General features: G+C 59.7%; 1 protein-coding gene across 1 annotated transcript in view; it reads right to left on the bottom strand.

Annotated features, from left to right (window-relative positions):
- Positions 1–10,733: 10,733 nt before the first annotated feature.
- ASS1 (argininosuccinate synthase 1) overlaps positions 10,734–20,177 on the bottom strand; it is a 28,361-nt gene continuing 18,917 nt past the window's right edge. Inside the window, exons 13-16 of the mRNA XM_075439379.1 lie at positions 17,417–17,548; positions 13,154–13,310; positions 11,523–11,588; positions 10,734–10,999 (exon numbers count right to left, since the gene is read on the bottom strand). Of these exons, the coding sequence (XP_075295494.1) occupies positions 10,945–10,999; positions 11,523–11,588; positions 13,154–13,310; positions 17,417–17,548 (410 nt within the window). The 3' untranslated portion in view covers positions 10,734–10,944. The remainder of the gene's footprint in view (positions 11,000–11,522; positions 11,589–13,153; positions 13,311–17,416; positions 17,549–20,177) is intronic.

The raw sequence follows: 20,177 nt of genomic DNA, 5'->3' as shown, positions 1-20,177 counted from the left end.
CAGGCCAGAGATGGAGGAGCCTTCTCGGTGCTGGGCAAGACCACGGGCAAGGGAGCAGGCTGCCAGGAGGGTGACAGCGAGCCCCAGCGCTGGACAGGCAGGGATGGCCAGGAGGGAGCGAAGGGAGAAGACGACATCAGGCAGCGGTTGAAAAGAAGGAAATTACAAGCCTTTAACACTTCCAGAAACAAATTTCTGATGTAAATCTTCCTTTTGATGCAAAAAAATAAAGAGGGGGGAAAAAAAAGGAAGGAGTGATTCTACGCTTCCATCACCCGCGACACACACACCTTCGCACACACGCGCGCTGAAATTAGTTGTGACAGCTGAAATTCTCCTCTCATCGGACGCCGTTTGACAGGGTACTTAAAAAAAGAGGAGGGGGAAAATAAAAAAGAAGAAAAAGAAAAGGGAAAGTGGTTTGGTGTCGCACGGAGGAGGTGGAGGGGGGTGATGGGGTGGGGGGTTTCAAGTGATACAAGGCGCATAATTCAGGCTTCTGGGATTGCGAAAGCTCCTCTTACCTAAAGGGCTGCTGCCTTTATTTTTATCCAAATGGCTCAATTACTGCAAAGCCCCACAGAGAAAATTATGGATGTTTGCCTCTATTTTTCTCCCCTTGTCTCGACAACTGTAGATATTTTGTTTTCCTTCTTGCCATCTCTTTTATCTTTTTTTTTTTTCTCCCTTTTGGTGGTGGTGGGTGCGGGGAGTGGATGGCGGCCGGGAACCAAGACGGGGGATGGATGCGGAGATGTGGGGGACTCGGGACTCGGGATGGGGCGCTGGCTTGTGATGGCCTTGCCACCGTCACACAACTTGGTCCTCTCTCCATCTCCATGTCACCTGGCACCTCTGGCTACTCGCGTCCCCCTCATCCCCATGTCCCCCACCCTTCTCCCTTCCTCCAGCCCTCTCTCCCTCTCTTCTCCCCCACCTCCCTCCTCTCCTTCCCCCTGCTCTCCTCCCCATCACCCCCTCCCTGAGCCTCTCAAAGCCACCATAATAGCAGCTTGTTTGGCACTTCACTTGGTCTCAATGAGAAAATTCCCCCCTCTCCCTCTTTTTGCCTTCGTTATTTCCAAACCCTGCAATAGCTCCTTTGCTCAGGGCTGCGGGAAGTGCCCATTTTTCAACATTTTTCTTTGGCTTATGTTTGTCATCCTCTGAATTACCGCACCGGGGAGTCCAGTCAGCCCGACACTGGGCCCTGCTATTCACGCCTCTCCTGCTCCTTGAGATCATGTAGGGAGAAATTAGTTATTTATTTCGAGCACCACTGCAATGCACTTCCCCGCAGAAGTGTTTGTTTTGATCCCCCGCTGGAAGAGGAGGCTCTGCGGGGAGCACCAGCACGCCAGCAGCGCTGGGTCTGGCAGGAGATGCGGAGAGGGCAGGGCAGGGTGCGGGCAGCCCCGGGGCTCCTGGGAGAGGAACATATGGCTCGGGAGAGGTGTTTCTCCAAGGCTCCTCCTGGAGCGGACACCCTACCATGTCGAGGTGTTTCTCCAAGGCTCCTCCTGGAGTGGATGCTCTCAGAGGGTCCTGAAAGTTTCCAGGTGATGTTGTCCCATCAGGAAACCTGGCTATCCATGGTTTGATCCCTAGGTCAGACAAGCCATGGTGAGATGGAGCCTGAGGCCACGAGGTGCTGGGGGAGCATCCCACCCCACGGTGGCCAGGACTGCACCAGGGACCGCAACCCAGGAGGCTCTGCCGAGCGCTGAAAGATTGGGCAGATTTGGTGGCTGGAGGAGGAAACCCTGCTCCAGCCCACGGTCACCGGACACGGTCCCCAGTCCCACTTGCCAGGTGCCCACTCCATCCCCCTGCGCAGAGCGGTGCCAGCCCTGCCCGGGCAGCTGGGCTTTTGGACAAGGGAAGCACAGACCACGAAACATTCGCCAGCTTGGAGAGTCCCAGACGACAGGAGATGGGAAGGACGCTGCCTGTCATTGGAGGTCGTAACCCACCTCCCCTGCTCCCTGTGCCAAGGGCAGGAGTCGGCTGAGCCCACCAGTGCTCTTGCAGAAGGGGCTGGCATCGCCGCAGCTCCGTAGCCGTGCTGGCAGTCGGGATGCTGCCGATGCCCGCGAGCCTTTCTCCTTGCGGAGATGCCGCAGGCAGGCACGGGCAGCACCGGCACCGGCCGCAGCAGGCTGCCAGGGAAGAGGCCCAGGGAGCTGCAGCTTTAAAGAAAGAAGAGGAGCAGCGGGAGGAAGAAAATGCAAAATTGGCCCAGTGGGTAGACCTGCTATTTAAGCGCAGTTGAGAAGCGAGCGGGAGGAATTACGGGAGAAATGATAGTGCCCTGACAGCTGCCATTTCCCACCGCCAGTCTCCCCTAATGGAGTCCTAATGTAGTGGTGGGCTCTTCGCTGACAGCCCAGCCCGAGACAGGGCTCGTCTTTGTGCTGGTGACAGATGGGACAGTCCGGCAGCAAACCTGTAATCCTCTGATTTCTGCCGCTGGCTCAGCTTAACCCCTTCTTCCCCCAGCACCCGCTCGCTGCCCAGGTGTGCGGCCAGCGTGGGGTCCGGCGTGCCCCCGGGGTCCCCCATCGACCCGCTGCGCTGTACTGGCTCTGGCAGCAACGCCGGGCTCTGGGAAGAGGAGGCAGCTGCCTGCAGCTCCCTCCGCATGGCGTGGCTGCTGCGGGCTGGGGCAGCGTGGCAGGGCCTCAGCCCCGCACCGAGCCGAGCCGGAGCGGGCGGCAGAGTGGCTGCCTGCGGGGAGAGCCAAGAGCTGGACCCTGCTCTGGCCAGTTCCCCACGCTGCTCTGCCTGCATGACATGGGAGCGGGCAGGGGAGTGCGGGCAGGGGAGTGCGAGCAGGGGAGTGCGGACAGGGGAGTGCGGGCAGGGGAGTGCGGGCAGGGGTGCTCTGTGGCACGCTGCCCACTGGGAGGGCTCTGGGCTGCCTGCCCGGCACACTGCCTGCCTGGGGCCTCCCGCTACTGCTGGCTGCCGGCTCTGGCACTGGACCTCCTTCCCTGCCTCACATTAGCCCCAAACCAGGGCAGGGTTTGACAGTTTTAAGCTAAAAGACGTGACGGTTCCCCCCGAAGACCAGGCTGCCTTGACTCCACGCAGCTCCGGTCCCGCTCCCCAGGGTGCCGGGGTTGGCAGCAGGATACGCTGCCGGAGTTTTCCTGCAGAAATATGAACACGGCTGCTCCGCACTCTTCTCCGTCTGCTGGGGGGGAAGCCCGGGCGCGCTGGGGGACCCGCGGCGGCAGAGGGATGCTCTCGCCCCTGGGATGCAAAAGGACAGAGTAACCACCTGCTGATCTCTTCTCCCCCCATCCCACAACCGGGAGGGGTCTGAAGGATCCCTGGGGAGGGATTTTTGGATGCTTCTCCTTTAGGCAAAGGTTCAAGCCCCTCTGCCTCCTTCCTAGCACGGAGCATCTCTCACTTTGACCCTATCTGCCCTCCAGTGCGTGTCTGGGTCTCCATCCACCAGTGAAACCCTCCAGCATCCTTCTGAGCTGCAAGGGAGCTCTATCCCATCAGCACAGGGCAGCCAAGTCTTCTCAGCCTTCAGCACCCACAGCCGTCACCCCAGGATGGCAGGCACCAAGCAAAAAGTCACCAGCCCGGCGGGATGCCAGCACCCTCCTTGTCTCCCTGGCGGAGCTCCCAGCCCACTGGCAGCATGCCTGCCTGCTTCCCTGCCTGCTTCCCTGCCCGGGCAGGAGTCAGCAGGTAGGACAGAGAGCTCCAGGCAGCTCTGCTGGGTCCATCATCTTGTCCATCCTGCGCAAAGGGCGGTCCTGAGCTGAGCCCTGCTCCCGGCTCTGCAACCATCTTCTCAATCCAGACCTACCCGAGGCCACAGGGAATGGAAACATCCCTATCCAGCATCCCTGCCCCACGAACCGCTGGGGAGCAGCTGAGACCCCGGGACAGATCGTGGTGGATGCTGAGGGTCCCCATCACCCCCTGCTCGGTGGGGACCCCCGGTCCCCCGCAGCGCTGGACCCTCCCCGGCAGGAAAGCGCAATGCGGCACACGCAGGTCCTCGGCACAATTAGCCAACAAGTGGCTGTTTTGTGAGGGATTGTTGCTGATGTGTTTTAAGTGGCTTTCTGAGTGGAAAATGTGAGGTGCTGGAGAGGCCGGCAGACAAAGCGGGGGATGCATTAGGTTTTATTGGGCTGCTTCGCACACATCTGACATCACTCCACGGAGCAAGTTCTGCCCGGCTTTGGGGAAAATGAAAAATAAAGCAAGAAAAGGGGGCCGAGGGTACAGGGGCGGGGGGAGCGTGAGCGATTCAAGCAGGCAAGTGGGGGCTTAATAGCAGGAGACACTGGAGCAAACTGTGTCAACCAGATGGGACCCGGGTGCTGCGGGAGGAGAGGGGAATTAGCCAACCCGTGCTTTGTTCCAGCAGAAAGCGCGGCCCTCTCCCCCCAGGAACTGCCTACGTGTGATATAATACAGCCCCTTTCAGCCGCTAAGCTGGACAAGGACAAAAGTCACCGACAAATAGCGAGAGGGCGAGGCTGAAAGCAAAAGGCAGAGTTGCCAAGAGCCCCTGCTTTCTCCTTGGGCTGCCCGCGCCGCCGTGCATCCGCCCCGGCCACCGGCGCGGGGACCTGCGGGCATGGCGGTGGCAGGGCTGGGGGCGATGCCGTGGGACGGGGCTGGGGACACGGGAGGGGTTTTGGAGGTGTGGTGCCTTCAGCGAAGGCAGTTGCAGCCTGCATGGTGTTCGAGGCTCATCCCCGTTTTCTGTGCCTCGATTTTCTTAGCCAAGACCCCCTGCGCCTCGGGCAGCCCCCAGTGCCCACGGGGAAGGGCTGGAGGCTGCCGTCCCGGCCGTGTCACCCGGCAGCCCACCACTTGGGCTTATTAAACCACTGTGCATCCTTTACCCTCACTTCCAGGCTCCCGTAAAACCACCCCCAGCACCAAATAAAACAGTTCAAAAATCGCTCACCCAGCCCCGAACGCCAGGCAGCCAGAAGCAGACCCCACCGAGCACTCTCTCCGCAGCCGCCCGCTCACGGTCATCAGTTTCCCTCAGTTCCTCTGCCGTTCACCCAGAGCCCAGTGAGCATCCTGTGCCCCCACCCACTGCTGCCCCCCACCCACAGCACCCCCAGCACCTGCTGGGTGGGGGGCTCGAGGGCTGAGCCCACGCCAGCTCCTCGGGTTTTGGACGCAAAGACATCCTGGCCGTCGTGCATCAGAGCTTGAGACCCACAAACATTTGCTGGAAGGACCAGACCCCAAATGCCTCCTGCCTGAGCTGGCACCCCCAGTTTGGGGTCTCTCTCCCCTCCCAGCCCCTGGTGGGGACCCAGCCTGGCCAAGCACTAAACCAGCCGTGGGGCTGTGCAAACAAGCAGGTTCCCCTGCCCTCTCCCCCTCCCTGGGGGGGTCTTCCCTGCTGTTGCAGAAATATTGATCCCAATCAACCAGGGAGACACATCAGGTGCCCCGGGGGGGTCGGGAGATCAGTGGCTCAGCTGGCTGCTCGCCGCCCCATGCCCGCGGGGTCCGGGATGGGCAAGGGGAGCACCGAAGGCCTTGGGAAGCCCCTTACGCCACCGAGGGGGCCGGGGCCAAAGTGCTTTTGCCAAGGGGTGGTAAAACAAATCGATGAGGGGCCGCTGTGACACGCTGACCCCGGTGCTGAGCCGTGGTTTTAACGCGTGACAGTAAATCTGGGTGGGGGGTTTGGCGGCAGATGGCTGGAGCGGGGAGAGGAGACGGGGCACTTGCTGGTGGGATGAGGGAAGGGCAAGAGCTCCCAAACTTGAGCAGAGGCTGTCAGAGCCCCCGGGGAAGGGAGAGGAGGTGGGAGAGGGCAGCTGGGATGCTGACATGTGGATGGGTGATGCCTCTGCCATGACTGGGATGCCCCTTGCAGCCGAGTGTCACTCCCGAGTGGTCCCTCCTGCCTCGGCACGTGCCCTGGTCCAGGCGGGAAGGCTGCGGGGTGCTGGAGCAGAGACCCCGAGGCTTTCTCCAACCCCATTTCCATCCAGCTGATGGGAAGTGTCCCCTCCAAATGGAGATCTCAGTTTCCAACCCTCAGCTTCTCACTCCCACCTCCCACCTCTCACCCCCCGCTGAAGCCAGAGGAGAGGGCAGGAAGGCACCAACGGCCGCCGATCCGGTTACCTGCGGCCAACAAAACCTACCTGTCCCTCCCAGCTGCTCCCTCTGCCCCCTCTCCGGGGGGACGGGCCAGAAGGACCCCCCTGGCCCTCCTCCATCGCCGGGTCGCTGCCCGCCACGATCGAGTGACCAGATGGGCGGCGGGCTCACGCCGCAGCCTCCTCTGTGGGTCCCTTGTCGTCCCCCCCCAACACACCCCGAGCCGGCTGAGCTTTGACGCTGTGTCCCCCCGGGGCAGCCTTTTGTCAGGGGCGCGCAGAAGGGCCCCTGTGTCCCTCTGATCCCCACCGGCCCCACGGCAGCGCGTCCCCGGCCGGAGCATAAAGCTGGCTTTCAGGGACCCGGCGTTGGGAAACTCCCGGGGAAGAAGCAAGGGAGCTTCTTGTTAAATGGGGAGACAAAGCCACCTTGTTAAGGGGTTTACAAAGGCGACCATCTCCCCCTTGCCTGGGAAGCTCACGGCCTGCGACTCCCAACCTCACCGGGGGGATGGCTTTCCCTCGGAAAGATGGGAACACTTAATAGCCGTGCTGTGCTGCGGCCCTGTGACCTGTGTGCTCCGTGAACCCGCCCAGAGCCGTGTCTCCACAGGAAAAGGGGGACCAAATGCTCATTGTGGGGTCTCCTGTGGTTTTCCCATGAGTGTGCCGCCAGTGGAAGTGTCTTTGCTGAGGGAAACCCCATCCTTGGCACTGCCAAACTGTTCCCAGCACCCAGGGACCACTGCCTGCCCAAAATGGCATGATATTGCGTAGCCAAGAGGATTTTCTCCCCCTCCTCTGGGAGAAGTGGGCCGGGGCCCCCCTCACATGCCCCACAGATGGGGAGATGGAGCCCCAGGAGGGGATGTGATGGGGACAGAGTCCCACAGGGCACAGCCACGCAAGACCTCCCTGCTTCCCTCCTGCAAAGCATCATCCCTTTTGCTCGCACGGACCTGGTGATCCCTTTCTCCGGCCAATAAAATAAAGTTTAAGCAAAAACCCAGCAGCCCCACAGCTGCTCTGTCGCCCCGGGAATTATCTCCTAACACCCGTCTGCTCTTACTGTCTTCTGCAGGAAAAAATCCCTGCCCTGAACAAGGTGAGCGCGATCTTTGTCACAACCTTCATGGGATCTGATGGTGGCTCAGCCTCTGGTGGGCACCCCCAAGCCCCTGGGCCCCCCTTTTTGCAGAGCACGTCTGGGGGCTCCACACACCGTGGCCGCGCCTGAGCCCCCAGGACGCGTTGCCCAAATCTGTGCATTGTTCCGAGTTGTTCTTGGCAACGCTTGCGCTAAAATCCACATGCATATTAAACCTTAAACCCAGTAATTACCTCTACCTCCAGAGAAACGGGAAAATTGATTTTTGCCATAGTGATGCAGCGGGCTGCGGTAGCCAGCGTTGGCTGGTCAGCTCTGGGGACGGACAAAGCCCTCCTGGGTGCGATGGCCGGCCGGGCATGGCAAAGGGAGACCTCCCTCTGCTAGCAGTGCCTAGGGATGGGCAAAACGGGCCAAGCCCCGTGCAATCAGCCTCACCGGGCAGCGAGCACTCTGCCAAAAAAGCCAAATTAACAGCAAGGAGCTTTCCCTGCACTTTTCCCTGTGACACTTGCCTGCCTCCCACCTACGCTTGCAGGTGGCACTCTGAGGGGTCCACACCCCTTCTGGCATCATCCCCACATCCTCCTCCTCCTCCTCCTCCCCCTGGGGAAAAGCCATCCCCGGGTGAATGAGGCTGGAGGACACATCACCTTCTCTGCTTTGAGCCAGCAAACGTGGGCTGCTGCGGCCGCCCGTGCTGCGTGGTGCCACCCTGGGTGCCGGTCCTTCGCCGGGAAGTCATGGCCACGGCTCTGCACCCCGCGGGGCCGGGCTGGAGGCAGCTCTCCCTCGCTGGGACCAGCAATAAATTGGACTGCTGCAGCTTTAAAGAAGCATGTTTGCTCCTTGGCTGGCTGCAGGGCTGGTGGCAGCGGGGAGAGCCGGAGGACACCTGCGGAGATCCTGTACAGCTGGGGAAGATTAGCCTTTTCCACTAGACGAGACCCATTACCATGTTCCAATATACCATCACTTCCGCTAGGAGAGCCTGCAGATGAGATATCGATTGCAGTGACCCCGGAGAAGCCCTTCCCCGGAGCCTGGCAGGGCGGCACAGCAGCCCCATGGCGTGAAGAGGGGGTGCAGCTTCCCAAAGGCGTCCCCAGGGACCCCCGGCCCCAGGGTGGTGAGGGGCTGCCTTAGAGCAGGCTGGAGCTCAAGTGATGGGCGACGCTGCGGGGGAACATGCAGAAGAGCTTCGAAGCCCAGCAGTGACCCAGGTCCCTTCCCGGGGTCCCTCTGGGCTCTCCCCCGGGACAAGGAGCCCCCAGCCCACGCTCGCTGCCCTTACAGCCAGGTGGGTGCTGCAGAAAGAAGCCTGAGACCTTGAAGGCCCCAAACGTCATCCCCCGATGCTTCTGCCGAGGAGTTACCAGGTGGTTCAGGAACCGCTCACACCGCCTTGCTCACCCACTGCTTTTCCATCCTGGGAGCAGCAGGAGCTGAGTGGGGCAGCCCCCAAAATACCACCCTGAGACACACCGGGGGTGAAAGGATGCTGGGAAATTGCAAGAGGGCCAATGAGAAACCATCAAATCAAGGTAACAGGAAGGGCTGATGGTAATTAAGGTAATAAAGTAATTAAACATGTCGTGTTTGACTCAGAACATCCTATCTCTGCAGCCCCTGGTAGCTGCACCGAGGGGAAAGGGCAGGCATTTACTGGGTCTCCTCTACCCTGTGATCCCATGATTTTCAAGAGGGTTTTTCTTCTGCAAGACTTGCACTGGATTTGACTTGGCTTTAATACACCGAGTTCTGCTTTACCGGCACGATGTGCTTTCAGCCCAGTTGGAAGCAGCCACTGGAAGCTGACACGTGCTGCTCCTCCGAGGCTGACCACAGCCACATCCATCACCCGCCTCCGAGAGCAGCCCTGTGCTGCCCCAGGAGTCGGAGCTGCCGTGGGACACAGCATCCTCTACCCTCAGCCAAAAACCACGTTGTGCATCGCGGAGGCCGCAGCAAATTGTGGGAACCCGGGCACCCTTGGGTCTGGGCTCCGAAGTGCTGCAGAGAAGAGATCTGAGGCCTCGGGGTGAGATGGTTTTTTCCAGCTGATGATCCGAGCACCCTGGGGAGAGCTGGCCCAGCCAGTCCGATGAACCCTCCCGGAGCACATCCAGCATATTTCAAGCATTTGGGCACAAAAACCTTCTGCTGTAACACTTTTTTTAGGGTTTTTTTCCACCCCCCAGAAAAGCCATCAGCTCCTCATTGCACCAAGTTCTTTCAAACTCCACTTTGCCAGCGGAGACCTCTGCCATGGCCAGGCCAAGCCAGTGCTGGGGACAGGCACAGGGGAGGTGACACTCACAGCTCACAGGGCTGCCCGCTGCCCCGTGAGCCAGCACAGCATCCTGCCCTGGCACGCGGGAGGGCAGCAGCTCTGCTCCCATCTTGCTTTTTTGGATGATCCCCCCAGGAGATGGCTGCTGATGAGGAGCAGCATCCCTCCTCCCCACACCCCACGGGGGTCAGACAGGCTCCACCAGCCCAGAAAACCATTTCTCTCCCCTCGCCTGACAACCCTCTGCTGCTTTCTCCTCCCAAGATGGTCGCTGCCAGTAATAGCAGGGAAAGTCACATCCAAGCTGGGAAAATAACATGTTATTTTCCCAGCTGTGATGTCAGAGCTTGTCATGCTCACCGGCTTGGCAGCAGGGCGGGCAGGGCATGCCTGGATGTCCCCAAATGGCCACTGGGCCTGGCTGTCCCCTCAAGGGCTGCAAAAACATTCCCCTTTTTTGGGGCAGTTCTGTTTTTGCTTGCCTGTGGGAAAGCAGCACGTCCCTGCCGCTGGGATGGGGCTGCCCGGTGCCCCGTGGCTGTGCTGGGCACCGCAGGATGCAGCGTGGTGGGTGCATCGCTCCCAGTCCCCGAGAGCATCTCCTCTCCCAGCCTGGGGACACCCACCTTGGGGACATCCCAAAGTGGGTGCTTCCCATCCTCGGCAGTGCGAAGCAGCAGCACGTCGCAGGCGTCTTTTGCATGGGTTCGAAAGTCTTTTCTTTCTTTCCTCCTGCTTCCACCGTAGTTTCGGAGCAGGTCTCCCCCCCTGAGCTGTCCCTGCATCCCACCTGCCCCGGGGACAGAGGGACCCGCAGCCTGCCCAAGCGCGATGGGAGAGAAACCCACTGCCCAGCCCAGAGCAAGCGTTCCCCTCCTCCTCGCCCCCCGCAACACCCTCGCAGGATATTCCCCCTGTTTTTTCCTTTTCAACAAGCCCCAAGTCTGCTCTTAAAACACACTAAAACAAAGACAAAAGAGGAAGGCTCCAATCCTCTGCACCCATCCCCACTGCCCAGCTCACCCCTCCGGCCCGGCACCGTGCGGGGCGACGTCCCCGCTCCCCACCTTCACCAGAAGGTACCACCAGCCCCCCCCACGTCCTTCACAGGCACTTAATCCATTGCAAATTTCACAAAGCCCGGCTCGGGGAAGCGCTGGGCCAGAAGAGCAAACAAACAAGGCAGGAATAAAGCCGGGCTCTCAATGAGCGGACGCAGCGCGTGGCTGGGTTTTTATTTCTTTCGCCACTTCTCCTCCGGCCGACCACCTTTTTTTTAATGATTGCATTTCACTTGCCGCCCCGTAACAAAGCCATCACCTCTGCCGTGACTCCGGGAGACGAGTTACAATTACAAATTACCACCACAATTAGTGCTAGTTCTTAGAGAAATTAGAAAGGAGAGCGGGAGGCTCGCGTGCGATTGATTGCTATTCATCCTGCTTTACGGTGACCTTGCTCTGGAGACGATGATATTCCTTCAGCCTGGAAACCGGATTTAAAAAAAAAAAAATTAATTGTAAATTAACAGTAATAACACACATTTCCTTTCAATTAATTTAAGCAGAATGAGGGGGCGTGAAGAGCAGGCGTTTGTTAAGGCCTGTACAGTTTAATTATTTTTTTTTTCCCCACGAGATAATGTAATTAATTTATCTTAGAGGGGTGGGGGGACATGGCGGATTGGGGAGAACAAAGCATTTAACAGGCAACGGAAAAATTAAGAGCCCATTATGTAAATGCGGCACGTTTTACAGCCCTGGAGTTGGCGGGGAGGGGGTAACATGGCGGGGTCTGAGGAATAAGTAAAATAACGAGACTGGCTGTGATGGGGAAGGCTGTAATTAGGCAGGGTTGGTGCTGGGGGGGGGCTGGTTGCACCCCAGCAGTCGGTGGGGGCTCGGGGAGAGGCCTCGGTGCACCCCGAGAGCCCGAGCCGGGAAGGGGCAGAGCCCCGGGGGTGCGGGGGCTCGTCCCGTCGGGAAGGGTCCCGCCTGACCCCGCAGACCTCAGCGAGTTGATGTTGATGAAGCCGGTGGCGTCAGCGGGCTCGTAGTCCCCTTGCACGTTCATGCTGCGGAGAGAAAGGCACCGTCAGCAGGATGGGGGTCCCAGGGGGGCTCGGGGCTGACTTTTGGGAGGGGAGAGGATGTGGATGACCCCAGAGCCCGCTGCCACCCCTCCTCAGCTGCCAGCGGCTGTGGGGGCTCGGGGCAGGGTCCCCGCCAGCCCCCGGGAAGGGGCATGTGGCCTGGGGAGCAGCGGAGACGCAAGACCACCCCGATGGCCGTCCCCGGGCTCCCCACGCCCTGCTAGAGACTCAGCCCCAAATTTCAGTCCCTCATGTGCATCCTCACCCTTCTTCCCTGCGTCAAGCAGGGATGCTCGCCCTGTGCCCGCGCTGTCCCCGGCAAAGGCTGTCCCATGGTGGGCAGGGACATTGCCCCGGGCAGGGGGTCCCAGGCAGGGGACACTGCCCCAGGCAGGACAGCAGTGCTGCAGGACACCCTGGCACCCATGGGGTTTACAGCCGGGTGCCCCGCTACAACACGGAACACATCCCCTTCCCAAAAGGCAGCAGCCGCCCACCGACTCCCAGCTCCGATGGTTTCCTACATCCCCAAAACACACGGCTCATTTCCCAGAAACCGCAAACCTTTAAGGAGGAAAGGGGGGGAGGAGGAAATAAAGAAGAAAAAAAAAAATAAGAAAGAGTTTACAATGATTTTACCTCCCCTGACGGGCTACAGAAAAACCTCTGTGCTTTTATTTTTGCTCATTCGAGTGGTTCTGACCTGCTCTATAATTACGTTACTTTCTACCTACTGTGCAGAGGCATTTCCACACAGCTCTGCCTCTCACAGCTTTCTCTCGGGTTCCTGTGACGCCGTCACTCAAAGGCTTTCAAACCAGCGATGTAGAAATCAAAAAGAAAAGGAAAATGGTTGGAGACGCAGGGAGAATAAGTGCCCCTGCTTTTCTCTCCCTCTCTCTTTTTCCTCCGTCCCACCCCCCTCCATCCTCCTTTTTTTTCTTCCCTCTTTTTTTTTTTTTTTTTTAATACTTTATTCATTTAATCTCTCCAAGTGAGAGCGCGAAGCATAATGAAGGGTTGGGACGGATTATTAGGAGCTGTTGATTTTGAGGGGGAGGGAAGGGGGGAAAAAAAGCCAGAGAAGAGAAAGAGAGAAGATAATTTGACATTTACTCCGACTGATCTAAACTCATTCGGGTGTATTTATGGCTTATAAAGTGTTTAGAGAGATTGAAAGGGGTTGAGGGAGGGCTGGGGGGGGAGCAAGCGAGTGAGAGAGAAAACAACGAGAAGAAAAGGGAAAAGCTGGAGGAAAAAAATAATATTGACTGGAAAACACGGCTCGTGCTTCGGTTGGGCGCTTGGCTGGGAGGACGGCGTCACTGGTGTCACCAGGGATGGGACAGGACGGGATGGGACGGGATGCAGTGGAAAGGGATTGGGAGGGATGGGATAGGACAAAGTGGAATGGGGTGGGATGGAGCAGGAAGGGATGGAATGGGGTGGGATGGAGCAGGAAGGGATGGGATGGAGTGGAATGAGATGGGCTGGGGTGCTCGCTGCCACCACCCCTGCCCACCCTGTCCCCCCCAAGCCCCACTCACCTCACCAGCTCCTCGTTGTACAGCGACCGTGGGGACTCCCTGCCCAGGATGTAGACCTGGCCCTTGAAGACAGAGAGCCGCACGGTGCCCACCACCGGTTCCTGCGAGCGCGCGATGCACTGCCGGAGGAACTCACACTCGGGGCTGTGCCAGAAACCTGCGGGCAGGAGGCAGCGTCAGGGGGGGACAGGGGTGACTGGAGTGCCCGTGCAGGGTAGTCACCCAGCTGAGTCCTGCAAGGTCTCATATGGAGACCCCATATGTGTCCCTTCCCCTTGGTGGCCCTCGGGTTCCCAGCTGGGAGAGGAGGCTGGAACTGGCTGGTGGAGAAGAGGGCAGTGGGGCCATTCTCCTTCCAGCTCCTCTGGGTGGGGAGCCCTCAAGGAAACGATAAGCTTTGTTAATTTATTATGAAACTGCCACTCAAAAACCAGCATCTCAGGAGGGTCAGGTGGAGACCAGCAGACAGAGCATATCGGGGGACCAGCTCTCCTCCCCTGCGACAGGCAGGGCAGGGATCGGCCCCAGAGGGTCAACCCTGACCGCGGGCTCTGCTAGTGGGGACGCAGCCCTGGGAAGGGAAACCCCCCTGGTGAGGGGGTTTCAGTGGGACGGCCCCCCAAGCCCGCTCCCGCGCCCTGTCCCAGTGGATGCAGAGCCAAGCGCTCCTGCCAGGTACCCCAGCCTGGGCTGACCCTGGGGCTGGGCTGTGCGTCTGGGCGCAGATGGCTCGGCAGCCCCGGCCGGGCTCAGCTCCCCAGCCCTTCCCAGGGCAGTGGGGCTCCACTTTCCCCTACGGCCGCTCCTGGGGGAGTTTGACTTGTTCCCTCTGCACTCCCAGAGCGAGGGGGTGGCGGGACGCGGGAACCAGGGCTGGCACCCATGGAGATCTCCATCTAACCACAGTCACAGCAATTGCCTCCCCTTCCTGCCCCAGCTCCAGCCAGCATGGCAGCGCCCCCGGCACCCCAAGCCCCCAGCAGCTGGGCTGAAGCCCAGGATGGGCACTGGGGTGATGTGTGGTCACACCGCAGCCCCCCAGAAGGCTTCCTGCAGGAGCAGCCATTGGCATTGCCGGCCACCACGGGCGCACAGAGGGGCCACAGCCCCGTCTGCCGCCCCCATGCCCCCTCCTGTCCCTAAGCCGGGTAATTAGCCAGGGAGCCCTCGGAGACCTGGAATAAAGCCTGAGAGATGGAGAAAGAGATAGAGGTGGAGAGAGAAAGAGCCCATTCACCTCCCTCCGGTCATCCCCAGGTTTTATCTCTCCCATCGCCCTCCCGCTCAGCTCGCACACCGGTGCCCTCTCACCTTTCCCTTCCCAGCTGGGCTCCCCAGTGGGCCACAGCCATTGAAGAAACAAACAATTTCTTTTGTTGTTTGGCCTCGCCAGCCCCCGAGCGGGGCCGTATCCTGCAACCTTGTCCCTTGTGAGGGATCTGCGTAGCCCTGCTTCGAGGCACAGTGTCAAAGCCCTGCAACCCCTCACCACCAAAACCATCTCCCGGACACAGAATCCCCCTCCACTGCCCCACCTCGGCACAGCCAGGGGGCTTGGGGACCCCTTCCCCACAACCATCACCACCTTGAAGGCAGGCACCCCCTGTTCTGGGCAAAGACATCCCTCTTTTTGGTAACTTTTCGGTAACTTCTTCACTCTGAGGGTGATGGGGCCCTGGCCCAGGCTGCCCAGAGGGGCTGTGGAGTCTCCTTCTCTGGAGATATTCAAGACCCGCCTGGACAAGGTCCTGTGCAGCCTGCTCTGGGTGACCCTGCTTTGGCAGGGGGTTGGACCAGATGATCCACAGAGGTCCCTTCCAACCCCCACCATGATGTGATTCTGTGACTCTGTAACCACCCTCCAGGTATGATTCTTCAAACATCGAGATTGATGTAGGGCTGTTGCATCCCCGTAAAAATAAACCTGAGATATATTAAAAAAATAACAAGTTACTTAAATCCTGACTCTGACAGGTCCAGGTGTGAGGAAGCATCTCCCCCCATCTCGCCCCCCACCGTGGACACATTCCCTGCTGGAAGCGATCCCCCTTAATGACCTTCCCTCCTTGTAACCACCTTCCTGCCCTAATCACGGCGGGCAGGGGGACAATGACGCTTCCGCACCTGGCCGTACCTGCCGGGACCGAGCCGGCTTCAAAGCCGCCCTCCACAATGGGATCAATGGGGACGGGGGGAAGATAAACACCAATTCTCCTCAAGTCGGGGACTGGTTTCAGTAATGAGGCGTTAAAGGAAGGTGAGCTTGAAAGCCTGGCCTCCGGCATGGGCACACACGGGTGCTGTTTGCACCCCGTTGGGGCTGCTCCTTGGGTTCCGGCTTGGCTGCCAGGAAAGCCTAGGACAGTGCTGAAAATCCCCAGGGATTCAGCATCTGGAGCCAGGGAAACAGCAGCCTTCGCCTGGCAGAGGTGGGGAGGGAGAAGCGAAATCGCGATTCCCCGAGTTGCTCTTTAACCTGGCGGCTTCACAACAAGTGAGCGGTTAGAAATAGAGGTTAGAAATAAACAAACAGGTTTATGCTTAAAGTGAAAAAAAAACCCAGTTGAAATAAAGGCAGCCCAGGTAAAGTCTATCAAAAAGAGCCAGAGGCAGGAGCAGCATCAGAAAGTGAATTAAGGCAGGGGCTGTGATTCAAGGGGAAGGTAACGGAGACTTCTGCAGCCCCTCCAAGCCTTCACCCTGCCAGGGCCCCAAAATACGCTTTAAGCAGCAAAGGGGCTCAGGTAGTAAATGCCAGTTGCTGAGGAAGCCGCAGGAGGGAACCTTCTTGGAGGGGAGGGTGGTGAGGACGAGCACAGGCATTCAAAACTGCAGGGGAGAAGACAGCCTGGCCCAGTGCCGCTGGATCTGCTGCTGCCCAAAGCCCGAGCTCCCGGAGTCAGGTTATTTCCAGGGGATCTTCCCACAGAAGATCCCATGGGAATCAACCCATCCCTTGCAGTTAGAGAGAAATCCTTGAAAAGTGATGGGAGGAGGAACCAGGAGGCTGAGAAATCAGGACATGTTAAAGAGGAAAGTGGTGTTTGGCTGAGGGGTATGAAATCTCCCTGGCATGGGGTCTCCAGGGACGTCAGCTCTAAGCTTGGCAGGGGACGGGGGAAGACCGGGGTCATGGGGACACACCGCTGTGCCTGGAGCGGCGCAGCAGGCACCCAGGCACGGGCAGCGGGGTTTTGAGCCCACCTATGACATTTCGCACTAATCCTGCTTCCTTCAACTTGGCACCAGCGACCGAGTCGGGGTTGATGCATGTGCCAGATGATGTCCCCTCCCGGGGGTGCCACTCCCAGTCCCCCAGGCATGGCAGCCTCATGATCCACAGTGGGCCGTTCCCTGCAGCACCCACCCCAGCAGCACGGGGATAATGAGCTGAGACCCCTCGAACTCAGCCCACGAGGGCAGCTGAGCAGACCCGAGCTGGGGCCGCTGGGTTCATCACAGGAGGAAGGGCAAAGGGCTTTCTGTCTGTCCCTAACTGCGGGTGCAAGCCAGCGTCCCCACGTCCCTGATGGCTCCCAGCCCACCCACTGCTGTGCTCGCCCAGGCTGGAAGCCCCTCCTGCAGCCCCCAGCCCAGCCACAACCGGCAGTGCCACTGTGTGGGCTGCGCACCGCATAGCATGGCCAGGACCCTCTGTGCCTCCCGCAGCCCCCCGAGCCCCACGGCCAGGGCCACGGCACCCCGAAACCCCCCCGCGCCTCGCGCCCCTGCGCTTCCCCCAGCCAGGGCACGGGGAGAGGTCTGAGGCTTCAAACCCTGGCGCGGGGACAGGGACAGCCACACTGGGAGCTTGGGTGCTCCCGTGCCCCACATCCCGGAGTGCTCCCCGCCGGGAGATGGACGGGAGAGCTGGGGAAAGGCGATGTGGGGGGGGACAAAGGGACGGTGAATCACAGCCTGTGAGACATCCAGATGTGTTGGATGGGACGAAGCGGTGGCACCGGGCTGGGAGAGACGCGGGGAGCATCCCCCACCAGCAAGACCTCCTGGAAGGCGGCTTTCCCTCCGGAAGGCAGGCGTGGAGCCCCTTTGGCACGAAAGCAGGCAGCGTCGAGCTCAGCCCTCGGCACCAGCAATCCCATTTTTTCCCCTGTGAGCAGCCTCAAAACCCACACTGGAATTTTACAGCCCTGAGCTTATGTACCAGCGGGACCTGCAGCCTCTGGTAGCAGGGGAGGAGGAGGATGAGGAGGGCCAGGATGATGCTGCAGTGGCAGGGCCGGGCTGAAGGACCGTACGTACCGTTGTACACCAGCTCGGAGAATTTCAAGGCAAGCCCCTGCTTGATTTTCCGCACTTCCCGGTCCATGGTGAAGGCCTCGATATCTAAATGCGCATGGTATAGGATCGTTCCCGCTGGGGTCTCATAGATACCTAGCCATTTTTCCAGGCAGGGGGAAAAGCAGAAAAAGAGAGAGAAACGAATGAGACCAAAACTGTCAGCAAATGACAAAAAATAATGACTTGGCTGACAGAAGGAGCTGTGGTCGAGCGCATTCAGTCCCAGCTTGCTGTAAAATGCATCTGTCATTATATTCATGCTGGGGCCGAGACAGTCCACTCCGCACCTTGCGGAGAAAATTTCTAGATTCCCCTCTTTGAAGAGGCACTCTGACGAGGCTAAATGACAGGGTTTGGGAACCGATCCCCCCACCGATCCGTGCCCAACGGTCTGCGGCTGAAAACCTGTAATTAAAGGAACGACGCGGGGCACAGGCACGGGGAGCGGAGGGCCTGAAATACCCTCCTCTCCCCTCGGCTGGCGAGAAAGAGCCCCCCGCGTCCGCTGCGAAGCGATGGGGCTACCTGGGGGCTGGGAGGGCAACCTCATCAGGGGCTGGCAGGGCCCCCTTCCCGCCTGTCCCCCCACTGCACGAGGCCTGGGGATGCAGGGATGCTTAATTATTTTGGTGATGGGGGCCAATGCTGCGGGCGAGCTGCTCCCTTTGTTCCAGCCACTCGGGGCTTATTTGGCACATAACATCTTTACTTGGTGTTTAAATACGAGGGTGGCCGTGCATTGCCCTGCTCCAGGTTGGATGAGGCTGGAAAGCTGGTGGGGGAAACACTAAGCTAGTCCAGCTGCCCCACCAGCACGCCCCTGTCCCCTGCCTGTGGGGACAGTCCCCTCCCAATGCTGGGCATCTGCGCTACGGCACAGCCATGGGAATGGCAAAGGGCAGCTGCACGTTGGGTTTTGCTGGCACACAAAGAGACCCTATAGGAAACCATCCTCACCGAAGTGAACGCGTCCCCAGCCAGCCCCAGCCCTGAGGCAGGGTGAGGGAAGCCCTCGGGGCTGTCATGGGGGCTCCAACCTGCACCAGGCTCTGCCCGCTCAGTGCCCTGGAGAGTGGCACAGGCTCAAGTAGGTCCCTTCCCGGGGTGGCCGCAGTCCCACAGACATGGCAAGCGCCCCATCTACCACGACAGCCCAAACCACTTCCAGCAAACCTCATCCCTGCCAGGGTCCACAAACTCCGCATCCAACAGGCACAGGACAGGTCTCTGTCCCAAAGCAGAGCCACCCCCTCCTCTCAGGCCACCCCACCAACGTCGCAGCCTGGTCCCGGGGGCAGCTCACGGGGTGCTCCCCGAGCACCCATCCCCATGGGGCTGAGGGAGGAGACAACGAAGTTAACACCGAAAACCAGCCGTCCCCACGGGCAGGCCCCCACCACAAGGCTAACACAATTAACGTTCCCTCCTCTTCCCCTTACGAAGCGTTCAAGTCAATTTGGGCCAACCAAAGGTTTGTCTCTCGGTGCCCACGTCCTGCCCTGCCGCTGCAGCCCTGCCTGTCCTGTTGGACCTGATGTTAAAGGACTGGGGACCACAGCGTGACAGCCGGGCTGGGGGGGGAGCTGACAGCCACGCTCGCAGCCTCACCGCCAAGGAGACAAGAGACACCTTCAAAGTGACACTCGCAGAGTCTCCAAGTGTCTATTTTCATCTCCCCGTGTTTACAGGAAAAAGACAGAGGTGTCAGCACTGCAGCCTGGCGAAGCTTCAATCACCCCGTAATTACTGCTGGGGAGGGGGGGCTGGAGCAAGGGGGGGAACATGGAGGGGGGCAGCCAAGGAGATAGCTGCCGCTGCTTAAAATTTTCTAATTTGTAACCTCAGCTGTCAGTTCCCCTCCATCCGAGCAATTTTGCTGTGCTGAGTGTGGGCTGTCACTCCCGACGGACGGCATCCGTGGGACAGGACGGGGTGCGGCGCCTTCCCGACGGGGAGCGTGACGCTGCCCACGGGAAGATGCCGCCCAAATCTCCACCGCTGGTCCGGGGCCGAGGCTGTGCGTGGCCTGGTTCGGCTTCATCGCAGGGAAGGGCTTTTCTGCTTTCCTCCTCCATCCGCTCAGCGCATCGAGGGGAGGAAGAGGCAAAAGGAAGGAGAGAGCTGAGGGGTGGAAAAGCCCCAACCGCAGGCAGCGCTCGGCGCTTTTGGAAGCAGCCATCCCCTTCTTCCCGCTTCCTCCCCACTGATTTAATTTACTTCACTTAATTAGCCCCCCTTCGGAGTTAAAAAGATAATTTGATAATGAGGATGTGAAAAGGCGGGAGAGGCAGGGCTGGGCTCCAGCTCGCAGCCAAGAGCCCCCGGCCGTGGCCCCCCCAGCCGGCTGCAGTGCTGCTCCCAGGCACCCCATAATTACCCACCCTCCTCCCACTAAAACAAATACGGCAAAATTGAGTTAATAGGGCTTAAAAGGCTGTCGCGGGCATGCTCAGCTCGCCCCTCGCCCATTAGGCCTTAACGAAGTTCAATTAGGCGCTTAGTAAAAATCAATGCAAATGAATTTTTCTCTTCCCTGACTCCCCGGGTCCTGGAGGTGAGGGAGAGGAGGCACCTGGCAGGAGCCTTCGCTGCCACCTCCGCGGGGGCTCTTGCTGCGCTGCTGGCTGCCCGTGCCTCAGTTTCCCCTGCAGATGGGGAGTCCCCGGGAGGAGGGGTCCCTGTGCTGCCCCAAGGAACCTGCAGAGCCCTGAGCCGTCGGGGC

Source organism: Opisthocomus hoazin, chromosome 19, assembly GCF_030867145.1.
Source record: "Opisthocomus hoazin isolate bOpiHoa1 chromosome 19, bOpiHoa1.hap1, whole genome shotgun sequence".
Lineage (NCBI taxonomy): Eukaryota > Metazoa > Chordata > Aves > Opisthocomiformes > Opisthocomidae > Opisthocomus > Opisthocomus hoazin.
This window is presented reverse-complemented; position numbering and strand designations above follow the sequence as displayed.